A 24,823-nucleotide genomic window follows, 5' to 3' on the forward strand; every position below is an offset into this window, starting at 1 on the left:
TCAAATTGACATATTATTTACTCTTTGAAATATAAATAATCAAGTTAATACAATCAAATAAGCAACACATTAATTGATAGAAGAATTACCAATCAGTTAAAATAATACAAAGAATTAAACTATTTGAAATATAATAACCAAAAAAATTATCATAATCTTAATTATTTATTTTTCAATATCCAGAAATTCGAATCAGGTTAACACAATCGATCAATCAACAAATTAGTTGAAAGAATGAGAGTAACAAATTTTGGAAATTTAACGACACAGACGCCATTAATGTGTACAATAATTAGGTGACACAGACGCCATTAACGTGTACAATAATTAGGTGACACATAATGTGTACAATAATTAGGTAAAACAAGTCTTCGATTCCTCACTTTAACAGATCATCCTAATTAATCTTCAGATTAACTAAGTAATGTACAGTGAGCAAAAAAATAAACGGACCACCCTGAATAACTTTTGAACTAATGATCGAATCTTCACGTTCCAGGACTCAATCTTAACGGTTCGAGGGGTGACCTCAAATATGCTTATTGATTAGTACAGACGATATTTTAAGTTACGAAATCACACAAAAACGTGCTTCATTTTTTCGACGGATTCAGAGTTTAGATCTCCTATATTTCAGAAGTCAGAAATCCGAATCCGTTTGGGGGGAATGTAAGTTTACTCAGAAAAAGTACGTTTTTATGTTTGATTTCGCAACTTAAACGTCTGCACTGCATGTACTTATTTGAGGTCACCCTCTCCAACCATAAGATAAAGAGTCCTAGAACGTGAAAATCCGATCAATAGGTCTAAGTCCGTTATTTTTTTTTATTTATTTATTTGTGCACTGTACGTATAAATTAACAGCGGAAACATAAAATACTAATAAAATATTCGATTTTGCTTCTTCATATATTTTTCGAAACAAAAAAAAATAATTTGCTTTTTAAAAATGTTAATAAGGTGAGCGAGCTCTTAGAGCAAAATCCAGTTTTAACAAAATATAGGATTTGGAAAGGAAGCCAATTTTTTTTTTCTTTCTTTCTGTATCGTGGTATTCTTTGCATCATTCTTTTTTAAAAAATTTTATTTCAATGTACATTCTCAATTGAAACTGAAAAGCGATGAAATAAGGATGTCTTTTTAGAGCACACCAGAGACGTTTCAAGCGCGCCAAGATCGATAAACTTCAGACAGACCATCACGGAATTTCCGTCCACTGGCATAATCTAATGTTGGCGAAAAATCGATTTTCTCAAAAAAAGCGATAATTGCATAGAGCACTAATAGATTATATCAGAGAGAAGAAGAAAAAAAGCACTATCTTTCACCCAAAAAAAAACGTTCTGCTGTGATGAGAATATCTTAACTTCAATATCAGCACCGATAAAAATCTCAGCTTAAAATAATGATTCATCCGATAACAAAATTAGATAGAAAAAAAGGAGAGAATTCGAGCAGATCTATTTTTAAAGCAGTCAATATAAGTTGAGTATTTCATGTTTAAAGCGAGTCAAGGTTGATTTTATTTTAATAGATTATGCAGGCGATTACCTCATAAAAGGAACAACAATTTAATTTCATGAGTTCAGACGTGAAGAAATCACTTTAAATAGGAAGATTACGTCGTCTCTTCGTAGGAGTGGGTTGTTTAACAAAAGCTATCTATAAATTTCATAGCGAGGAATAAAGAAAATAAAAGCGAGTAAAAGTAAGAAAAAAGATAAATTGTATAACTGATAGATATCTGATATTAAATAATACGCAAACGACTTTTCATATTTTCGGAAAATGAAAAAAAAAAAAAAAAAAAAAAAAATATATATATATATATATATATATATATATATATATATATATATATATATATATATATATATATATATATATATATATATATATATATATATATATATATATATATATATATATATATATATATTAGGTTTCTAAGGTATTGAGGCAGAAATCAAAGAACTTCGTCTAATTCATCTCTGCCACCTAGCTAATTTGACCAAGATTCCTTATAATACTGTTGTTATATATAATGGTATATAATAATAGTATATATATATTATACATATAATAGTTATATATGCTGTCCTTACATATAATAGGGAAGTACTATCTTCCAAAGAGCGTGCAAAAATATTTTTTGTTAATTTCGGGGATAGGAAGCGATGAATAAGTTTTTATATCATCAACTGATAACTTAATTCTTTCACGTAATAAAAGCATTTTATTAGTTTGTGTTTCACTATTACATTATAATAATATCGCATTATTTTATTTTATAACTGTCGTTGAGCAGCCGACCCAATTTTAACTTTACGACTACCAATGTTCAACACCGTGCCTTCGTAATGTTTAGCCTAATACAGAAGGCAAGAGAACTCCTGGATCATGTATTGGGAGAAATTTGCCATCGTGGAGGAATTTTTAAAGAAACCCCACATTTGCGTTACGTGGAGAAGAAAACCAAGAAACTTCCAACGGTAAGCCTGTTAGCAAAAGGACTAATTTATGATCCATCTACCACTGAATATATCTTACGTCACTGTGGTTGGTGCGAACCGTGTTCAGAATTCGTATCGACTAGTCAGTCAAAGCCGAGATTCAAATCCGGGTCACCTTATTGGAAGGAGAGCCCTCTATCCTCTGAATTACAACATTATTGTAATTACAATATAATTTGAATTAAAAAAATTTTTTAGCAATTTGAATTAAAGCATTTTGTCTTTTCTTTTCAAAGAAAAAAATCTTGTGAAGTTTCGCACACTACGTCTCCTTTTTAAAAAAATAAAATTTCATTTAAGCAGGATTTCATTTTAAAGAGCCGGCAGGGAGCTAAAAACTGTAATTTAATTTTGTTTCGTAAATTCAAATATTTTATACCTATTAAATATACAGATCCAAGAAAAATATTTAATAGCACTTTAAGGTTACTCGCATATATTTAGCAGAACATTTCAGTCAATCAAAACGAGATCGAATATGTAATTACATAATATGTGGAACCATTACAATACTATCCTCAAGGTTAGTAATTAGGAAGCAATTTTTCGTCTAGAAAACTAGACCTTGACCAAACACTGACGCCATTTACTAGACGTTCTTCATTTTCACTTTCCTACATTCCAATTATACGTTTAAAAAAAAATTCACTAAGGCTAGAGTTCATAGAATTTGAAGTTTGACCGCACAACATTGGCATGGATTAAATCTAAAATTTATATCAGTTATTTTTGATTTGTGAGCGGGGGTGGTGCTTTCTAGAGGAGCAGCGTAATTTTCTACTTGTCATGATCATTTTTGTAATTCATTAAAATGTAAATAAAATTTTTAAAAAATTGAAAAATATATAATTCATTAAAAAAAGGACCTTATAAGACGTCCCCTTCAAAACAAGTTTAAGAAAGGTTGTCGCCAGTTGAAAACATTTGGGACCATGTGGGAAAAAGTAATAAAGATGACTATAAAGCTAAAAAAAAATTTTTTTTTTTAAAAGAGAGGGTGCGCTAAATTATTTAAAATATGGCGACGGCATTGTGGTTCGGAAAAAAAAACACTAAGTTCAAAACAGCCCAAAAGACAAAATAAATAAATTAATAAAAATCGTTTCAAAAGTCATAATAAAAAAAAAGAGAATTTCGTAAAACTTCAAAAATCATTAAAATTCATTAAAACATAAAAATATAACGACATGCAGCTAAAATATCATTAACAGTCAGTTAAGTACTAAAAAATCTGGAATAATCTAAATTCTTCTGTAAGTTAAAAATAAAATCTTCGATGAAACGCTAATAATATTGTAAACTTAAAATATGCTATTCAATTTTCTTAAACATTAATGAAGTAAATCGTACTGTGTATTTTCAAAGATATCTAGGTAATTAAAATCTATAGTTTAAATAAAAATGATAAAAATAATCACTGCTTTATTGATTGATATAAAAGACGTTTCAAATACTTTGTTTGCATTAAACCTTTTAACAAATTGCATTTTTTTAAACAAAAATTTGTTAAACAAAAATTTAGTTTAAATTTAATAGATAAAAAATACAGACTATTTTGTAATTAAATATAGCATAGTCATAAATATTATGAAGTGGAGTAAGTAAATAAAACAAATACATTGGAAACATAAATATTAAAGAAAGATTTCTTTTTTCCGAAGTTAATTGTTTATTTTGGATGATCATGTGACTATTGTGATTACAGCTACACTTCGGTTAATATTTTTAAACATCCATACAACATGCCCAGCGTAAAATAAAAAAACAGCGCAGACGACTTTTGCACAAATAAATCGATTAAGATTATACAAACAACAATTAATAGCTTTTATGAAAGTAAGTACTAAGTTTATAAAGTCGAGTAGACTGAAACATAAAACCACATGAAACCAACAACCCAATCACTTTTATCTATATATAAATTACTTTACAGGAAGTAATTTATATAGAACTACTAAGGAACAGTCATTACATTTAAGAACAGTCAATATAAATTACTTAAAGATGGAAGACCAGTTACTCCAATTGGATACCTGCAAGTGACGTCACCGTTGGTAAAGGTAAATCATGGCATTTGATAAGGTTTGACACAACGCATGAGTGACGTCGCTTTCAGGTATCCAATTAAATTTGATTTAAATAACATTGCAAGGCATAATCACTTACTTCTCGAGTTGCAAGTACCCAATTGAAACAACCAAAAAGTAAGGTCAGCAGCAACTATAAGTACCATGAATAATTTTTTATATAACGATAAGAATTTCGCGTACGTAGAGTTTTTGAAAAAAGATAGGTTTTCGAACACAGCAAATTCGGATTTTGTCCCTACAATATGAGAGAAAGAAAGCGTTGTTTGAAGGGCGGCCCGCCCTGTCTGCTCTTTAATCCCAATAAATGAGCCCTCTTTGCCCTTTTTTGTAAAAATAAGCTGACAAACCTTTATAGCACTGCCTTTTTATTGATATTAAATTATGTTGTTGTTGTTAATTTACGTCGCACTAGAGCTGCACAATGGGCTATTGGCGACGGTCTGGGAAACATCCCGGAGGAGGATCCGAAGACATGCCATCACAATTTTGATCCTCTGCGGAGGGGATGGCACCCCCGCTTCGGTAGCCCGACGACCTGCACGCGAAGTCGAGCACTTTACGGTAGCACAGTTTAACGAGGACCAATACCGCACACCCTCGGTCCCTACGCATACTGATCCAAGTGGTCACCCACCCGCACACTGACCGTAGCCAGTGATGCTTGACTTCGGTGATCTGCTGGGAACCGTGTCTTAACGATCAGTCCACTGCCGGACATTATTAAATTATGAAAAAGAAAATTCACTGTTTAAAAAAAAAAAAAAATTAATAATAATAATTACACACTGGTAAAATTATCTGTGTTTATATGTTTAATTCTGATAACTACTACAAATATTAACTTTGTTTGGATTATTCTTAACTGTTTAAGTTTTTATAAGTATCTTTTTTCGGGAAGGGGAATCATTAAGAAATTTTTAAAGTGATTTTAAGTATTGAAACTAGTTTTTTTTTAAAAAATAAATAAATATCCTTATTGCCTTTTAGCATGCCTTCAATTATTTTTATAAACTACAAATTTGTCTCTTATTTTGGTAATGAGAGAATAACTTCTTGAAATATACACATGAAATAGTATAAGAGGGTAATTTAGAAATTGAGGTTAAAATTCAATTATTACACATTTTGATAAATTTTGACAGTGATAAGTGAGTGCCATTTCAAAACTCAAAGTGCCCTTTTTAAAAGAGAAAGCACCCTACCCTATTTTATTCCCAGGGAGAACTTTGTATAAGGTATACTAGATACAGCATAAGGTATATTATTTTAATCATTTTCAGCTTATCTATATACACCAGAAACAAATTCAACTGCTGGGCATAAATCCTAATTTAAGATTATTTACAATAAAACGAGAAAATCTTCACTCCTCTAATTAAACATTTTAAATATAGGTGTTATGAAGTTCACAATTACCTTAAACTTTATATATTAAGTTGGGGTTCCGCCAAATGATGGTTGATTATTTAGGTTTCCGTAGCCGAAAAAAATTGGGAACCTCTGGTCTAGATAAACCACCAGAATCTGGAGTTGTTCCTAGGTGTGTCGCGAACTTGGCTTCTATAACCGATAAGTACCTGAAAAATTAGAAATATAGAGCCAAATAGGCTGAATTACTCCCGAAGTTGAATGGCACAAGACCCAGAATCGACTAAACCACACCAAATGAAAGCGATATTACATATTATAGATAATCTAAACTAAAGAATATCTAGCCTAGTCTGAAAGACTTGACAACTAGTAAGTAATTGCATTGCATTCGAATGATAGAAAAATTTTCTTTGCATAAAAATTATAAATCGATTATAATTTTAAAAAAAAAGAAAATCTAAACGGAAATAATGCAAAATTATAAAAGAATATAAATATTTAAAAAAGAGTTCTACTCTTTTATTCGCTTATTATTTTATTTTACTTCATTCATGGGTGAAACGTCATGAATTCTGAAAATTTTGTATTTGAAAAGGCACACCCAAATTTTGTTTTGTTTCGCTTTAACTGCTAATAAAAGGTTGTGCCACGTTCCTTAAAAATCGTTAGTTCGCAATAGATCGTCATGGCATTGACAAAATGGCAGAATATTTGCAGAAAAGTACATAGTTCACAAGTATATTCAACTATCGTAGCTCATCACGGCAGAACCATGAACAGGAATTTTAAGTTTCACCTATCTTTCATACATTCAATATTGGTATAATACCCCTTCTCAAAAGAGTAGCAGAAAAACAACATTTATGAAGCGTAACTCGGAGTTAGTTTTAATTTAGTTAACAAATTAACGACGCGAAACGTAACGAGATAAACATTTCGCTTCGAAGTTCCGCTTATAAAGATCTAAAAATCAGGATACTGAAAAAGCCTATTCATACCTCAATGCTGAAAATTTTTGACAGCCTTTAGTCGAAATAATAACACGTAAATTTTTACTAATACATGTTAAAAAGAAACTGTGACAAAATAATTTAAGAAGTTTATTTTGCGTAATAGACTTTATAAAGTTCAAACAAAATTATTCATTGCTGCCGCCTAGTGATTAACTTCCTTGTAAGGTTATTCAATGCACATATGCCGTTAAAAAAAATCGATTTTGTTTTAACATGAATTGACAGCACGCACATCTAAGGACATTGTCCTAATACGAACAATATAGTATTATCAGAGCCTTGGCCAAAGATCAGAGCTAAGCACGCGTATGGATACAAATTCTCTTTTCGTAAAACAACATAGTTTAACACGGTGTCTTGGGGTATTAATCCGTTTTTAGATGCAGCTGGATTTCAGCCCCCACCCCTCTAAGAAGCTGCAGCCATGATGGAGGGGAGATAATGATATAGGTAGTTTAAGAGGGGTGATGCACGTAGGGTTGCACACCCCTTCGTTTTGGAGTACGAAAGGGACACCCCTTCGGGTTGGCGTTCGTAGGGGTGACGCGCCAGCTGCTGATAAAAATATTCTTAAATGTATTTTCGTCAAGCATGAAGTGACTATTAACTAGTTTTCATTATATTTTTAGTTAAGAGATATTTAAATTGTATATTAAATCATTTTAAAATCAAAAGTTTTAACAATAAAGATAAGGTACGATTGCCCGATATTTTTATCATATATAAACTTCAGAGCATGATGACCACATTTTATGTATTTATCTAAATTATTTAAAATCCTTCCTTATCCAAATGCTTCCTTTTATATAAATTCCGGAAAAATATGTTATTAATTGCCAACAATGTTTAATTTTTTTCCCCATTCAAATGCAGCTTTTGCTGAATTTGTAGAGAAAATTTTTTGATTTCCACACCTGGGCTGTTTCAAACTACTATTTCAAACACAAAAGACTGGCTGAATTATTATTGGTTCTTTTGTTTATTTTCAAATTAAGTGACAAAATGCTATAATTTATCACTTTGCTATCATTTATAGACACAGCGGTCGATGTATCTTATTAAAAATTTAGCGGTGGTACAGAATATTAATAAATCGAATAACCAAGTTGAAAATTGAATGGTATTTTAATTTTATTTACTTTTAATAATTAACGATAGATTAAATAATTATTTTTATGACTTATCCACAATAGCCCCCTCACGTGTCTACAGTAGTGTTTAATTATTTTAAACAAAATGATTTATTGAAAAAGTATACTTCCAAATTATTAAAATCATAATGTTCGATTTTTGCATTCAAAATGAAGATAAATGTTCGAATTTTGATTAAAAGAATACTACAGGAGTTGCACAAAATAATCGAAAGACTTCGATACTAACACATTTTTTGATATTTCTCAGAAAATACATAGAGAATCAAATAATAAATTTAGATCCTGCGATTTCTTATACATATCAATGAAAATTAAAGCTTTTTGAGGGTTGAGGCACCGAGAATGAATGACAAACGGAAAAAATGCTTTTGAACACTCTATGACAAATAAATGTAGTAATAAATTTTTAACTTATTATTTTGGTTCTTATGTACAATAATTGAACTAAACTTCGTAAACGTAGCTTAAATATTTTTGAAAATATGAACATATTTGTAAAAAAAAAAATTTAAAAAAAAACTTATTTTCTTGTCTTGCGTTTTTTTTAATAACTTTAAAAAAATTCAATAAAATAAAATAAAAAACGTTTGAATAAATTTTAAATTGATTAAAAAATTATTGACATAAAAATTTAAAAAAAAAATTTGTTAAAAACTGCTCCAAATACGTGTAATTAACGTTTTTTTATACTGCGCATGTACGCAAAAAAATAACTAAATAAAATAAATAAATAATTTTAAAAATTTTCTTAATTTTGCAGTGAATCTTATTTGACAACAACTTAAGTCCGATTTGAATATCTTAAGCAATTTTCTAAGGAGTTTTTTTTTTTCTTTTTAAAAGAAACCTCAAAATAATAAAGGATTTTCCACAAATTTCATTTTGTACTAGTAAACAAGATTTATAAATGACACCGGTTGGAGATTATGCCGATAAAAGTATCTTTTCTTTCGCATGTTTTATTTCCTAATTCCATCACACTTTGTTGTCCAGACCATCATTTGTGGGGTATTATCATTTGTTAATAAATCTTGTTTAATAGTACAAAATGAAATTTGTGGAAAATCACCTCATAATATTGAGCTTTCTCTTAAAAGAGTAAGAAAACTTCTTAGAAAATTGCTTGAAACTTTTTTCATTTTTAAGATATTCAACTTAACTTATTACAGTGGAACATCGTTTATACGACGATCACTTACATTTATACGGCGTTTTAGTGTGGTCCCAAATCATTCCTATTCATTTTAATGTAAAAATATATCGTTTATACGTCGCACAGAATCGGTTATACGTCCGTTTTTAGATTTTGTTCACGTTTATTTAATTCTTTATTTTTCCCGTGTATTTTAAAAAAGGGTGGAATTTGCCAATATGAATGATACAGAAAAGGGTGCCAACAAGAATGCTTAGATGACGACCGTAATTTTTACTAGATGACTGAAAAAACTAGACAATGTTATGAAGAGGCAAAAACGAAAAATTTTGCTATTCATCGACCAATGTCCAGCTCACCCATCGATACTAATTATTTTGGAAAATGTAAAAGCTCTCTTTTTTCCTGCAAATTGCACAAGCGCGCTTCAGCCATTAGATTTGGCCGTGATTAGAAATCTAAAATTGCATCATAGAAAGCAGTAAGTTCAACTCGCTATTCAAAGCATTGTAGAGACTAATAGCAAGAAAATATAATTAAAGGTAACATACATTCAAATTGCTCACTGCAATTTTTCTTCTTTGGTTATTTGTTTGCTTTGCTTAGTCTAATTTAGAAATTTATGTAAATCAACACGCTAAACATTAAAATTAACTGAAAACAGAGTTAGTTTCAGTTTTAGAAGTAAAAACCGATTATACGACGTTATCGTTTATACGACGTTTTTCGGTGGTCCCTTCGGCGTCGTATAAACGATGCTTCACTGTAGTTGTCAAATACGATTCACTGTAAAATTAAGAAAAAATTTTTTTTAAATTTTTTTCGCACATGCGCTGTATGAAACAACTACTTCAATTACTCTTATCTGGCGCAGTTTTAATTATTTTTTTAATTTTAAAGCAATAATTTCGTTATCAGTTTAAAATTGATTCAAGCGCTTTGTTTAATTTTTTTTAATATTTAAACTATAGCAAAAAAAAATAAAAAACTCTTTTTTTATGAAAATTTTCATACATCTCCATAAATATTTAACCAAGGTGTACGAAGTTTTGCCAATTATTGCATATAATATCCAAAATAATAGTTATGAGTTACAAATTTACTGCCACATTTTTTGGCACAGTTGTTGAAAAATATTTTTTTTCCGTTTGTAGTTCATTGTCGGTACCTTAAACTTCAAAAAGCGCTAAACTTCATTGATATGTAGGAGAAATCGTACCATTTAATAATTTTTAAATTTATGAACTGATTCTCTAAGTATTTATTTTTCAAATATTAAAAAGTGAGTTAGTATCGAAGTGTCTCAATTATTTTGTCAAACTCCTGTATTTATGATTGGACACACACATATATATAAATTTAAAATAAAAATTTTTATTAATGTATGTTATTCCAAATTTTTTTTTCATTTTTATTTAATAAAATCTCCTCTCCTAGAGATTACATTATTACACTATTCCTTTCATATCCTTCTTATCTTTATTAAAATGACATAATCAGAAAGCTATAATGGGTAAATGTGATATATAATTTTTTCCCTGTCTTAAAGCATTTTAAAACATGGGGTGAATTTATTTTGTTAAAAATTTTATAACACAAATTAAATCTAAGACACAAATTTATTTAATTTTAATTACATATGAAGCTTTAATGAAAAACAAACTTTTTATTTTAGTGAATTCTTTTGTTTTAAAATATATCTGTGAATAACAAAATAAAGCGATTGAAATAAAGGGAAAAGAAAAAAAAATAATTATAGAAGTGAAGATTGGTACTTGGTCAGGAAGAATCACTTTAACTAAACAGAAACTAGCATACACACAGAAATCGGAACTCTTCTGCTAAAGTTTTCATTCCGGATTCAAAAAATAAAAAAAATTGGTTTTGTTGGCGATGATCTCGTAAGGCGATAAAGAATCGTGCATAGTACACACGCAGAGCATTCAGAATTCTTCGCTAACAGCTTCTAATCGCTTTCTAAACTATAATAACAGGGGCTTCGATATTCGACGGATAAGGAAGGGGGAATGAAATTCTCCTCGAAGGAAAAACGGATTAATATCCCAAGGAACCGTTTAACACAGTAGAGTACAAAAATTACACTTTATATCAAAATAATGATCCCTCGTAAATGTGAGAGGAGTTGGCAGGTTGGCATAATTTCAATTTTTAAGGAATAAAATTACTAAACATTTAGCATCATGCAGATACACTTTCCAATGAGAGTTGAATTGCATTCATTTATAATTTTAGATCAATAAAAAAAATTATAAATAAACTTTTCATGGCGTTTCCAAAAAAATCTCAACTTTTAGTTTTAATTAGTTAAAAATTATGAATGCAATAAAATAATTCTACTTGCAACGGTAAAACAAGTCATACAAGGGTTAAACATGATTTAAGAATTCCGTCCGTCAGGTTGACTTCTGCTGCTTAACGCTGTTTCTCGAAGCTCTGTCGCCAAGGAAAATAAATTTAAAAAAAAGCCATAGTTTAAGTGCCTTATACTTGAAACAATGCGATGATTTTAAACATAGATATTATCTTGCCGTGAAAAATTATCTGTGCTTTAAAACAAATAACTTACATATTTTAAAGTTATTAAACTTTTCTAAAAATCGCCAATTTGGCGACATTTCCCCCCTAGATGAAAATTATCAAAATCACTGCCGTATTCTCAGTTTCTTGCAAATTTTTATGAGCCCCGGTAATGCAGTCCTCAAACGCTTTTCATTTTCACAAAACTGTGGCTTTTCTCCATATTGACGTTTTGCGCCATTTTCAGTAACATATTATTCGCATAAAAACATTTCATATTACGACAGAGTTTTCGGAAAACAGCTTTAACTAGATTCACGCACGCTGTGCAACCTGCACATGACGTAAGAAAATCATTTAGTGACTAAATATCTACGTCTGAAATACTTTAATACTAAGCGTGAATACATTAAAGCAATTTTATCTGTGAAAAAAACTGCATGAAATTATAATTTTAATTTGTTTACTCCGAGGTAGATTTGAAATGTGCATTCAGTCGCATTGCCCATTACATAAAAGAAAAATTAATAGTTATAGTCAGTTTATATTGACTCATATTTTGAGTTTTATTTGTTTTGAATCTCATTGGATACTACTACTACCGTTAATTCTAAGATCATTTTACTGCTGGCCGTAGGAGTTTTTTTAGGCTTAAAACAAAAAATTAAATATTCGACGTAGAAGCCCTGTATACATGAATTTATTAGAATTTCAAGGATTCAACTTTTACCTAACAAATTCAAACATTAGAGCAGAATTGGACCAACCTCAACACCACAATAAAAAAAAATTTAAAAAAAAATAGCTTTGAAATATTTAATTCTTTTCGAAAAAGCTTTATTTGTTTTTTTTGTTTTGTTTTTTTAAAGATGTAAAATAACAAGAATTTGTTCTTCTACACCTAAGGATTTTCAATGATAATTTCTTTTAATATTCTTGTTTTATTTATTTTTTAACTACCAGAAAATTCTGTGATTAATATTAACAGTGATTAATCTTAAAACTAAAATAATATTACATACTGTAGTTAGGTAACAACCACGTTTTATTTATTTTTAAAAAAAAGTAAGAATGATATCTGGTTGAATACTCGAGTTCGAAAAACCCTTTAAGACTTAAAATTAGCGGTAGATTAGAGGATAGAAGAAAAAAAACTTTCACAGTACAAAAAGAAACAAAATCAATTATAGCGTCATTACGCATCAAACAAGTAAGAAAAAATTAAAGGGAAAAGAAAAGAACAGCTACAATGAAAAAAGATGAAAAGATTTACACACCAAGCGTGCGAGAGAGGAAAAAAAAAACTTTGATAAATCAGATACGTAGATTGTAATTCGTAAAATAAAGAAAAAAAACTAACTATAGTCAATCAACCGATTCATTGTTTGTTTATTGCGTGAAATATGTTTAAATAACAGTGACATACCTTCTTAGCCTTGTCAGCGTGTTATAATTTATTCCCTACCTACATCAGTGGGAAAAATAGAAAAAATTGAAAAATGACGAATAACACGAAACAATGCCAAAGGACATTTCTTTTCAACCGTGAATTTGACCTTTTCAATATTCTCCTATATTTTAAAAAATAAAATATAGTTTTTTTTTTTATTATTTAGTAAACATCAGTTACTTATCTAAAATGTAAACATGCAAGGATGCCTTAAAATTATAGTGTCAATTTCAACTTGCAATAGCAATTAATATAAATCAGATACAGACAAACACAACGTCTTTGAGACAAGCAAAAATTTTTATTAATTTACCAAATAACATTCCTCTTGATATTAGATTGAAAGCACTAAAGTTTGTCACTGATTTCGGATCACGAAAACACATTTTTTTTCTCCTCTGATGCAGATGGTCATATTATACTACAGACACATTAATATGTATCAATTACATAGCTGCCAACTTTCCGCATTTTGAGTAAAAATTTATTTTTACATTCAAAGTGCCAGAAAAATATATATGTTTCATTTATTCTTCGCATTTATAAATTTAATTTAAAATGCTTTTAACCACCAATGCAATTAAATAAATTAAACACTCATATAAATGTATGATAATGACACTATTGTGTGTTGCAACTACCCAATTGTAACGTTGAATTACTTTAAAATATAGAATAATCAGTTGAAAAATAACAATGGGATACCTGCAAGTACCGTAGTGTGGGTATCTCGATCCTGATTGGTTGTTGAAACGTGGCATTTGTTTATGTTAGCAACTGTTCTTTCTATTCTATTTCGAGTAAACCAAGCCCGTCAAGTATCAATTCTCTTAAGTGCCACATTCTAAATTCTTTCACCATGATTCTTTCTCAAAAGATTTCAATTCTTTCATTATATATTTACACAGAGACTTACATTTTTCATTGTATATTTACACAAAGACGGGTACGAAGTCACGTGGAACATAAACTAATCATGCATCGAAGTTGCCAGGTACACAAAACAAAAATATATCACGGCAACAGTAAAATACATTTAAAAAAAAAATAAAAAAATAAAAATTAAATAAAAGAAGTACACGAGGAAGAATTATATTTCAACTTAGCTCAACTTTAATGAGCCATTTTGCTGATAAAGATTAGCTGGCGATGACGTCGTAGGTAACATGTGTGGGTATGGGAGATCTTCTTGAAATGCAAGTACCCAATTGTTAAACTTATAAGCAAAAATAAATTATATTTGATTTTAGATGAGTAAGAATTTTTGAAAGTTTATATTCAACCTAGTAAGACTGGTAATTCCAAGTGGTTAGTCCCAGACATGACGCATGAAATTAATTAATATATTTCAGAGATCAAAATATTTAGTAAATAGGTATCTAAGTCTGAAATATTTTAGTGCCCGGTTTGAAGACATAAAAATAATTTTATTCACATTCATAAAAAAAAGCTGTGTAAAATTGTTATTTCTAATTGTTTCTGACATGGAATCCCGCTTTAGCATCCGCAATCACATAGAAGTGATAATACCTGCGTCAAAAATTCCTGCCTGATAACAAAAACATCATTTTAAATAATACATTTCCTAAAATAGGAAAAAATGTGAGGAAGTTAGTCATACACTCATTATATTATCTCTAACAAGAAGGGGGGGAAACTAAAGAAATGTTATCAGATATCGAACACATCATCACTAACGTAAATTAATGATAGGCTTATCAATTTCTGGATTCGCTGTCAATTGCTACTTCGGAAAATCACCAGAAAGAATAAAAACTAACAGATAAAGCCTGAAGTTTTATTAAAAAGATTAAAAATCGGATGGCAATAGAGCAGAAAAAAGACCAGAAACAACGAAAGGAGGAAAAGAAGCTTATTAACTAGTTTTCCTTAAAAAACACAAATTAAAAAATAATATTTTAATTGAATTAAAAAAAAAATTAAAAACTATATCTCCTATTTGAAGTGCAAATTACGAGAATGATATTTAAACTTTTAAATTTTGAAGTAAATCGTATAAAATCTGATGAAGTTATCGTCTGCGTTTCCAGACATCTCAAAAAAGAAGTCTTATAATATCAGACATTCAGGAATTTTGTTTCACATTGTATTTAGTTTAAATTAAAAGAGAAAAAAAATGCATAAAATAGTGTCACAAATCTTATAGAAAAAACAAACTTCCGAAACGATGTATATACTGAAACATAGGTTGGAACAGTAAAATGGTTTTTAATGGAGGTAGGTCGATTTTAGAAGTTACCTCCATTGACTTCAAAATGTTATCAAAAGTACATGACTTCTCGCAAACGATTTTAATTTTAGTTAGTATCATTTCCTTGACGCGGAAATGCCACTTGTGTGGCGTCATGAAAACCATAAAAATAATCCCTACAGATATAATTATGAGTAAAAACAAATTTACCTATATTGGATATATATAAACAAATTTACCTATATTGAACATATATAAACAAATTTACCTATATTGAACATATATAAACAAACTTACCTACTTACCTATATATTTACCTATTACTATTTTAAATAAATGAACAATTATATTTTTGTTTGAGTTTGCATTTAATTTTATGTCATAAAAATTAAAACGGAACCCTAGGGTTCCGTGGAACACCATTAGGGAACCGCTGCTATAGACAAATTATTGGTTACTCCTCAATTTCCTTCTCTTTTTTTTTTTCTTCCAATTTTGAGAAACAAATTATGTACTTAAAAAAACTCATCTCCTTTTAACCTACTTCCAACTTTCTTTAGAGAGAAAGCTTTTTCAAACGCGCTAGTTTCAACACACGAAACAAAAACAAAATTTACGTTTGTTACAAAAGTATTAAATTATTATTATTTTGTTAGTTTTCTTAATACAGCGGACGAAAACACCTTAAGATTGTGAAATAAAAACCTGTCATCAGATGAATAGAATTGCTGCACTCGCTAAATTACAGTCTTTAGTTCGATCTGAAGGTTCAAAAGGAGTTGTCTTATCTAAATTTCGTCTTTTATTACATACTTAGTTATTACACCTGGCCGATAAAAGAGAAAACACAAAAACAGAAGAAATAAAACAACAATGGAATATTTTTTCAAAAGTACTCCTTACATATTCCCGAAAATTGGGAGGTCTATAATTAAAAATAAAATAATATAAACATTCCAACCATTTATTATTATTATTTTGCATTTATTTGTTTAACCTCTTCACGACTGAAGTATAAATAAATATAGCAAAAAATTTATTTACAGTTTCGAAATCCAGTTTTACTGCCATAAGTCATCATAAGATTTTTAAAAAAAATTAATTATACTACCAGGGGCTAATAAATTTAAGTACACACGTGGACCTCAGGTTTTAACTAAGTAAAATAATAAAAATATTTCAAAAGTTAAATTACACCTAAAGTCGAAACAAACATGCATAATTTTATACTATTATGGTGTATTTAAATGCAATGATAAATATATTTAATAATTAGTTATAAAAAATAAAATAAAAAATACGAAGTTTCTTTAATATTGAGATGCAATAATAAATGCAATACTTACTGTATGAAATTTCAGTTTCAAAACTTTTTAATTATGCAAACAACGCAAAATAAATAATTATTGAAAAAGAATCTAACATTAACTATTAAAAAAAATTTATTCTTGGGGGGGGGGGAATTCTCAAATTATGAAGGGGGAAAAAACATAAAAAGTTATTAAAGATGTATCTTAATGTCAAACAATTCATTAAAACACACATAAAAATATTACTAAATAGATTTTAAATTGAATACTCATAATACTGAGATTTCATTGGACTACTACGCTGTTATAAATTTCACCATACATACCAAGGTACACATACGTGGACTTGCATGTTCTTGTCTGTATTATTTTTAAATATTAAGTAAATATAAATTTAAAAGCTTCACACAGATCGCAGAACTACTAAGTCAAAAGAAAAATATTATTTTCAGAATAAATAAATTATATAACATTTAAGATTAGTTACAGTTTCGAGCACGTGGATTTAGGTGTCATATTTCGAAATCACTTCTGTTTTTGTGGAATTTTACTCAAATAACTTACATCAATCGCGGAATCCCCACAAAATTTAAATATCCACGAATGTTTCAGTGAAGGTGAAACTATACATTTTTTTCACAGCGTGTTTTTAGAAGCTAAGAAGCGAAAGGGAAAGTGAAGAAAAACTTAGTGAATTGCAAAAAATCAAATTTTGTAAACAGAAATTTAGATCATCCGGGTCTTTGTTTTTAAAACAACAATTTTACCCAATCAAGTCGAATTAACAACAAGTTGTCATACTCAGTATTCTGTGAGATAATATTCCGGTATTTGGAACAAGATTTGCCAGTATTCTATTCCACGAAAACAATTAGTATTTAGGAGTGACTGCAGTCACTGAGAAGGGTCTTTCAACCCATAAATCAATCTAAACCCTCATAATGACTGAAATCTAATTACAAACTCCTGCGACTCTTGGATGAAATACAGTCATTGTTTAAACACTAATTTAATTCTGCGTTAAACTAATCTTCCTCGTTAGCACCTTCTCTTCCGAAGTTATAGCGGAGCATCGTGAAATCAATACTTTTGAAAATAATTAAGTAAAACAAATATTTTCAGTTACCAAGAACCTGTATAATAGAAATTAGGGTTCGTTAATGGGCGTTTCCTAAATTATTTTATAGTAAAAATGGACTATTCATAAAATATTTTCGGTAGGGCATATACCGAAAAAAGGTCAGTTTTAGTATTATTTATCCCTAACCCAATCACATAAATTGGGTTCGAATCCCAGCGATAGCTGTTCGATACGAAATCCCACCCGGCTCGCACCGACCACAGTGCTGTTGTGAAATATCCTCAGTGGTAGACCGTGGGAGATAACCGTGGGAGGTTTTCGTGGTTTTTCTCACCATGTAACGCAAATGCGAGTTAGTTCCCTTAAAAAGTCCTCCACAGAGGCAAATTTCAGGCCAGGAGGTCCCTTGTCTTCTGGGCTGAGTTCAAAATTACAAGTCTACGGAGTTTAACATTAGTCGTAAATCCAAAATTGGGTCGGCTGTTCAACGTTTATAAACATAAAATCATCCATAAGCAGAGCAGAGGACTGGCTTTAATGAAGAAAATATTTACGTTTTTACTTCAAGCTCGGTTAACAGTTAACGTAGCTAAGACACAGAATAAAAATTTGACTAATAGTCCATCGCCACGATAACGTACGATTTTCATAAAATTACAAAAAACAGGGCATTATTTTCAAACATTTACAAAAACAGAAACTTGGATTCAGAAAATGACTAGATTTTTGACAAAAGCAAAACTTTTCACAAGAAATTTAATCAGAACCCTATTTGCAATTCAAAATAAAAACTTTAAAGAATACTTACTCTATTTTTGAGATTTTTCTTTATGATAGCGACAGGAAAACGTAATTTTTTCCAGAAATTTTTCCCGCGTTTTTCAGTTTTACTCATATTGAAACAAAATTTCCACAGAATGTTTAAAGATACACAAAACTTACAACTGGATATTTGGATCAGATAAAAGCAGCTTTAAAACGGTAAAACCCAACAATGATTCAGAAAAGAAAATAAATCCATTAAACGCTTCGATATTTATTGCTTTGTAGTTCAAGAAAAACATTTGAACAAAACAAAAGAATCCAAATATTTTTATTCTACATGTACTTTCACCACAAAAGACATCGTATATAGCATAAAATCGAGTAAGTTTGGATTGGAAAATAAAAACCTATTTCTTCAAAAAAAACCTTCAGATTTTATGGTCTACGTTATTTCTCACACGCGGAGATATAGCCATCTCATACTGCAGAAGAAATGAAAGACCATAAAATCCTAATAAAATATTTGTGGACTACGACTCAAAATCATCAAATGCAATTTACTGATACGAATCTACAAGAAATACTTCGATAACGGTTGACCTTAAAGAAAGTGTTTCTTTCTTATTCGAAAAAAAAGTTAGAACTACTTTTTTCTTTTTGAAGTTGATATCTATCTATAAAATTTTAAAAGAAATTAGAACTAGAAAAAAAAATTTAAAATGCTTAAAACTAAAAAGCAGCCTTTATAACCGGTGTTTAACCGGTGACCCATTTTTGGGTTTACATCTATCCATGTTTAATTCAACAGCCTCGTAATTTTAACCACAACCCAGAAGACAAGGGAAATTCTGGATCAGACATTCAGCCAAAATAGCTTTCGTGAAGTACTTTTTGATGAAACCTACTAACACTTGCTTCACGTGGTAAGGAAAACGACGAAAACCTTTTATAGTTAGCCAGACGGCAAGAGGATCCTAGCCCACGAAGGATATTTTAAGCCAGCACTGTGTTCAATGCAAGCCAGGGGCAGACAGCGAATCAATCAATCAATCATAGCTATGCTTTCTATCCCCTGAACCACCGACTCTGTAAATGCTGCTATTTGAAAAAAAATTCAGGGCCCAGATTTTTTTTAACACGCAAATTTCAATTGTAGTAAAAAAAAAAATGCAATCAGTTAAAAAAAATATTATCTTTGTGTTAAATAAAAAGCATAAATAAAAATGTAAACAGCAGTTTCGCTAATAGTATTAGCTAGCATCAGCGATGGGACAGAAATAAGCCTTCGTTTCCTACTTCATATCCCTCAACATCTTCATCAAAAACTCCCTCTATATCTTAAAAATAAATCAAGACACCTGATTTGACTATTTCACTCAGTCTCGCACGGTAGATTTAACAGATCCATCATATTCGCTTAGATAGTTCTTTGCTGCATGATGATTTCGAAAATGTTTTTGAACTTCGATTATTTGGCTCATAATTGTTTCAACAGATATAGATATATCATTTCCTAAAAGAGTTAGAAAAATAACATGAACAGCCAGCCGTAACTAAAAGTCAATTCATTGATCAGTTTGAAGATCTTGGCGCATTTTTTCTTTCTTTCCATTTTGTGTTCACTATCACTTACGAAACTTAACCTTACTATTCGATTTCACTTAGGCTTCTTTTCCTAAAGATAACCAATAGTTTGATGTTTTTTTAACGATTCTAAGGACACAAATGACAAGAAAAAAGAATTAGCACTTGTCGATATAGAATTCATAATAATTGGCTCGTTATGTATATTGGACCAATTATCTTGAATTAATGTGCATTTTGGCCATCCAATTCTTTTTTCATTGTTTTTTCTACTTTATTGTTCACTTCAATCAACAGTTCTTCTGATAACTATGATTCCCAAGTTATGTAACATGGTCTTAAATTACTAAAAAAATTTAAAAGAAATAATTTTTTGAACAATTGAAAGGAATGTTGCATGTTCAGGTATCAGACTAGTTTCGACAACTTTTTAAAAAAAAAAAAACGAGTTTGTTTTATTATGTGTAAAAACTTATAAAACTAGCAATTATCGTTATTATTTTCTTTTTAAAAGGCCATTTTTAGTTAAAAATAAGACATATTTTTGCATATACGCTAAACACTGTAAAAATAATTTTATCGCCTAAAACAAAAAATCCTTAGAGGATTTTAGTCAGAAGGCTATCAACTATGTTCTGAACTATTATCTTAAAAGCAAGTGATTACAGAGTTAGGGATCAATGTAGTTAAAAAAGCAATTTTTTAAAAACTTCCGCGCTAGTCTTTGTGCATAAAACATGCATAAAAAATGAAATTCTACTTTTTTTTTTTTATCTTAGTCTCTGGTTCAAAACACGCGTGTTACCAACTTAAACACTCACGAAATATTGTAGACAATTACTTTAAAAACCACGAGATATGTTTAAAGTGAAGTAAAATGTGAAAAAAATTGATTTTGAGATAAACGCATTTAAAGACTTAAAATCATTAGTCTATCCCCTGTTTTCACCTTACACAAAAACAGATGTAACTTTGTAAATAATTATAGGACAAACAAAAGTAAAGTATTTTTAGAAAGCTAAGAAAAGGGAGGATTCTAAATTTATAATGAACTCATTTTCTAAAATATTGCTCAAAATCATGTTATTGCACTTCTCACCTTAAAAAAATTGCTACATCCATATCTAATGCATCATTTGTTTCTCCAGAAATTCTAAAGACACACATTACCATCAATTTTTGTTTGACGAATGGATTTCTGCGAATTAAATGATATGATTTTAATTGCATCATTTTCTTCTGATGATAATACACTGTCACTTTTTTTTTTCTTTCATAATTTGATGTTTTTGTGGGCTTTACAGTTTTCAAAATGAGACTTTATTATTTGGACCTTACCAGTGACAAGCTTCTCACTCTGTAAACATTTTTGACCTATTATTTTCCCGTATACTCCTATAGGTACCTATACTCCTTTCCCGTAATAGGATATTTCTTCCTATTAAGCTTACTTATGCAAAGTAGTTAAATTGATGGAAAGCAAAGGTTTTAAAAACTAACAAATAATTAGATACTGGAACAAAAAAAATTTATATCCCTATTTATGATAGGCACAAAGCCAATTCACTTCTATTTTATTATTCCACTGCATTTTAAATATGCGTTGTTGAATATAAATAATATATAAGGTGGTAATAGGCACATATATTCTTATTTTTCATGTAAACTAATATAATTATTTCATCAAACATATCAAGATATAATCATCAGCAAATACTATATTGTTTGTATACATTCTAAATGTATGTATATATATATAAAACAGTAAAGAGCTAATTCTGTTTTGACCAGTTTTGGCATGTTAAAACCAATTTGAGCTGTTTAAACCAGTTTAGACCACAAGCCTGGTGAAAAAGAAAAATAATTAATTTTTTTGCCAACCCTGTACAAGCACAAAATGGTGTTCTTAGAGCAAACAAAAATAGAAAATAGTTTAAAAATACTAAAATATATTTTTTTTTTTTTAAGAAAAAAAAGTCAATAACAGTAAATTCTTTTTATTTCCCCCATCAATTTTTAACATCTACATCTTTCAAAATCTAACTGCCATCTAACAATTTCCCAGTGTACTACAAATGTTTAAGTGAAACTCTAAACAATAACTAGATATTCTTTTCGCTTTTATTTAAAATAATTATTTCCTTTAATACATCAAGAAAAAGAAGGATAAAAAAAACTTCAGAACGATGAACAGGCAGATCTGAAAAGTAATATTTAGAAATTAAATAGGCAACGCTTTCTATTTCTATGACATATTGATAAACCATTCCCAGAAGGCCTTGCCAGACGATTTTTTTTTTAAGGGAAGGAGCAAGCGACACACGCCTACAATTACAGGAAAATGTAACATCTCTGGCATCCTCCATCTTCATCCTATCCTTCTCTTCCGAGAGGAGAAAAAAAGTAGTAAATAAAAAAAGAAAATTAAAAGAAAGGAGCTTGCTACTATTTTAGAAAACATTTAAGACTCTTTTTTTTTTAAAGAGGAAATGAAAAACTCAGAACGAAGAGCGGCTGCATCAAAGTCAGGAAGTAAAACTTTTATTTCAATGAATTTCATTTCAATGCAAGGCCGTGAAATAAATTGAGATTTAGAAAAACAAAACTATTACGTGAAATCTACTAGACTTAAAATTATCCATAGAACATGAATGCATTTAAAATATTTTCTTTCTTTTCTAAATTCCGAAAAAAAATTACTTAAAAATACTTCAAATTTAATGAGAGAAATGCCTTTAAATCAACTATCTTTATTTATCTTCTTATGAATTGGATTCACCTGTTTCCCATCGTCCATTAAAATCTTATGTTACTCTAACTCTAAAAGAGCATAAAAATAAAAATTCTTCACTTAATTTTTGGAATAATATTAGACAATATATATTTACTTCAGACAATATTTACTTCACTTTAGATAATATTTGCTTTACTTCACTTTAATATTTACTTCATAAATACTTAAAACTGTGTGGAGATTTAAAAGAACCAACGAAATTTAAAATGTAAAGAATCAAAGAAGTATTCAAAAGAGCCTTGGTAGACTGGTATAAAAAGCAATGTAAAGAAATTTTTGGTTGCTATCTCAAAGTCGAAACAATTTTCAGTTTTAAAAAAATTCTTTGCATAATTTACTAATAATTCTCTTAGATGGAAAGTTAAATGCCTTCTTCCTTACATTTTAACGAATACGAGCAACAGTTCGATTTTATTTTATAACCAGCTTTGAACGACCGGCCCCATGTTTAAGTGTACGACTAACTTTGTTCCAACTACATAGCCAAGTGATTTTTAATCAAGTCCAGAAAACAAGTGAACTCCTGGATCAAGGCATCGGGGCAAACTATGCTTGGTGAAGGACTTTTTTTTTATGGAGTGTTGGTGTTACACGGAGAAGAAAATCGCGAAAATATACTGTTAGCCCAACGGGAAAGGGATTTTAACCAGACCACTGAGGGTAATTTACGTCAGCGGTGTGGGGTAGTGCGAGTTGGAAGCAGAATTCGTATAGACCAACCATCGCTGGGATTCAAAACGGAATCACCTCTTAGGAAGGCAAGCGCATAATTTCCTGAGTCACAGCGGCTCTAAGATCAATAGTTGGTAAATCTTGGTCAACAGTCAAAGCTATAAAAACATGTAAACACAACGGAAATTAAGACATTTTCAGAGCTGTTTTGCATTAGAATGTATTGTTTCGTGCAAGTTAACTACAATATCGTTCAAATTTGCTAAACTTTAATATGATAAGTTAAACCATTTCATATCACATAAACTTGATTGCATGATACTATGGTTCAACTTTAACAGAAACGTGACTCAATTCAACAAATTATTAAGTTTGCAGCTAATTTGCACTGTGTTATGGTTCATCTTTAGACTGATAATCCCGAATAAACTGATACCTGTTTAATTGTTAAAACAAATATCATGAAATTTCTTTAATGAGTGGAGAGAAAAAATCAGCACTGCAAAACTCAGGTATGCAGCAAGAAAACATCTGGAAAGACACGAATTAGATAACTACATAAAAAAAATGGTTCCGCATTGAAAAAAAAACTTTCTGAAAGAAACACCGAACTCAACAAGAAGACAAGAAACAATATATTTTAATTACCGTCAATTTTTAAGCATAATAGAAACAAAACAAAGATTCTAACGTTCTAGTGTGATGGGGGGCACGAGAACTTAACGTTTAACAGTTGCAGTTATCACAACTAAAGTGGGAAGAAGCGTGTCACTTCTATTTCCGGAGAACCGGCAAGAACAAAGGACAATAAGGGATAGAAAAAAATGGCGCTCGACAGAAGAAAAAAAATGGAACAATTGCTGAAATTGTTTGCCAAGGACTATCACGAGAGTTTTGCAAAACGAGTTGAGATATCAATGTTAATAGCGCGCATCGTTTCCTCAAGTGGTCGTTACTAGCACTTACCAGTCACCGAAATGGAAATTTTTACGATCTGACCTCCTCCAATCACGAATGCTTTACTACCAATTCTAACTGTTTGGAAAATATTAAATATACTTTTACGGAGAGGCATTATTTACTCTGGGTGAATTAAAACGGAAATTTATTGCTCAAAATCTGG

The 24,823-nt window shown here is 29.8% G+C and overlaps 1 protein-coding gene across 7 annotated transcripts in view; it reads right to left on the reverse strand.

Moving 5' to 3' along the window:
• LOC107455995 (uncharacterized) overlaps window positions 1–24,823 on the reverse strand; it is a 71,392-nt gene that overhangs the window by 27,133 nt on the left and 19,436 nt on the right. For 2 of the 7 annotated variants that reach the window (XM_016073759.4, XM_016073753.4), the window contains exon 1: window positions 18,694–18,875. The exons of 4 other annotated variants lie outside the window; for them this stretch is intronic. In XM_016073759.4, the coding sequence (XP_015929245.3) occupies window positions 18,694–18,780 (87 nt within the window). In that variant the 5' untranslated portion in view covers window positions 18,781–18,875. Of the gene's footprint in view, window positions 1–18,693; window positions 19,151–24,823 lie in introns of those variants that run through there. One more of the 7 variants, XM_016073754.4, reaches the window with a different exon arrangement.

The sequence above is a fragment of the Parasteatoda tepidariorum genome, chromosome 6, assembly GCF_982258835.1.
Source record: "Parasteatoda tepidariorum strain Cologne lab strain chromosome 6, Ptep-v5.0, whole genome shotgun sequence".
Lineage (NCBI taxonomy): Eukaryota > Metazoa > Arthropoda > Arachnida > Araneae > Theridiidae > Parasteatoda > Parasteatoda tepidariorum.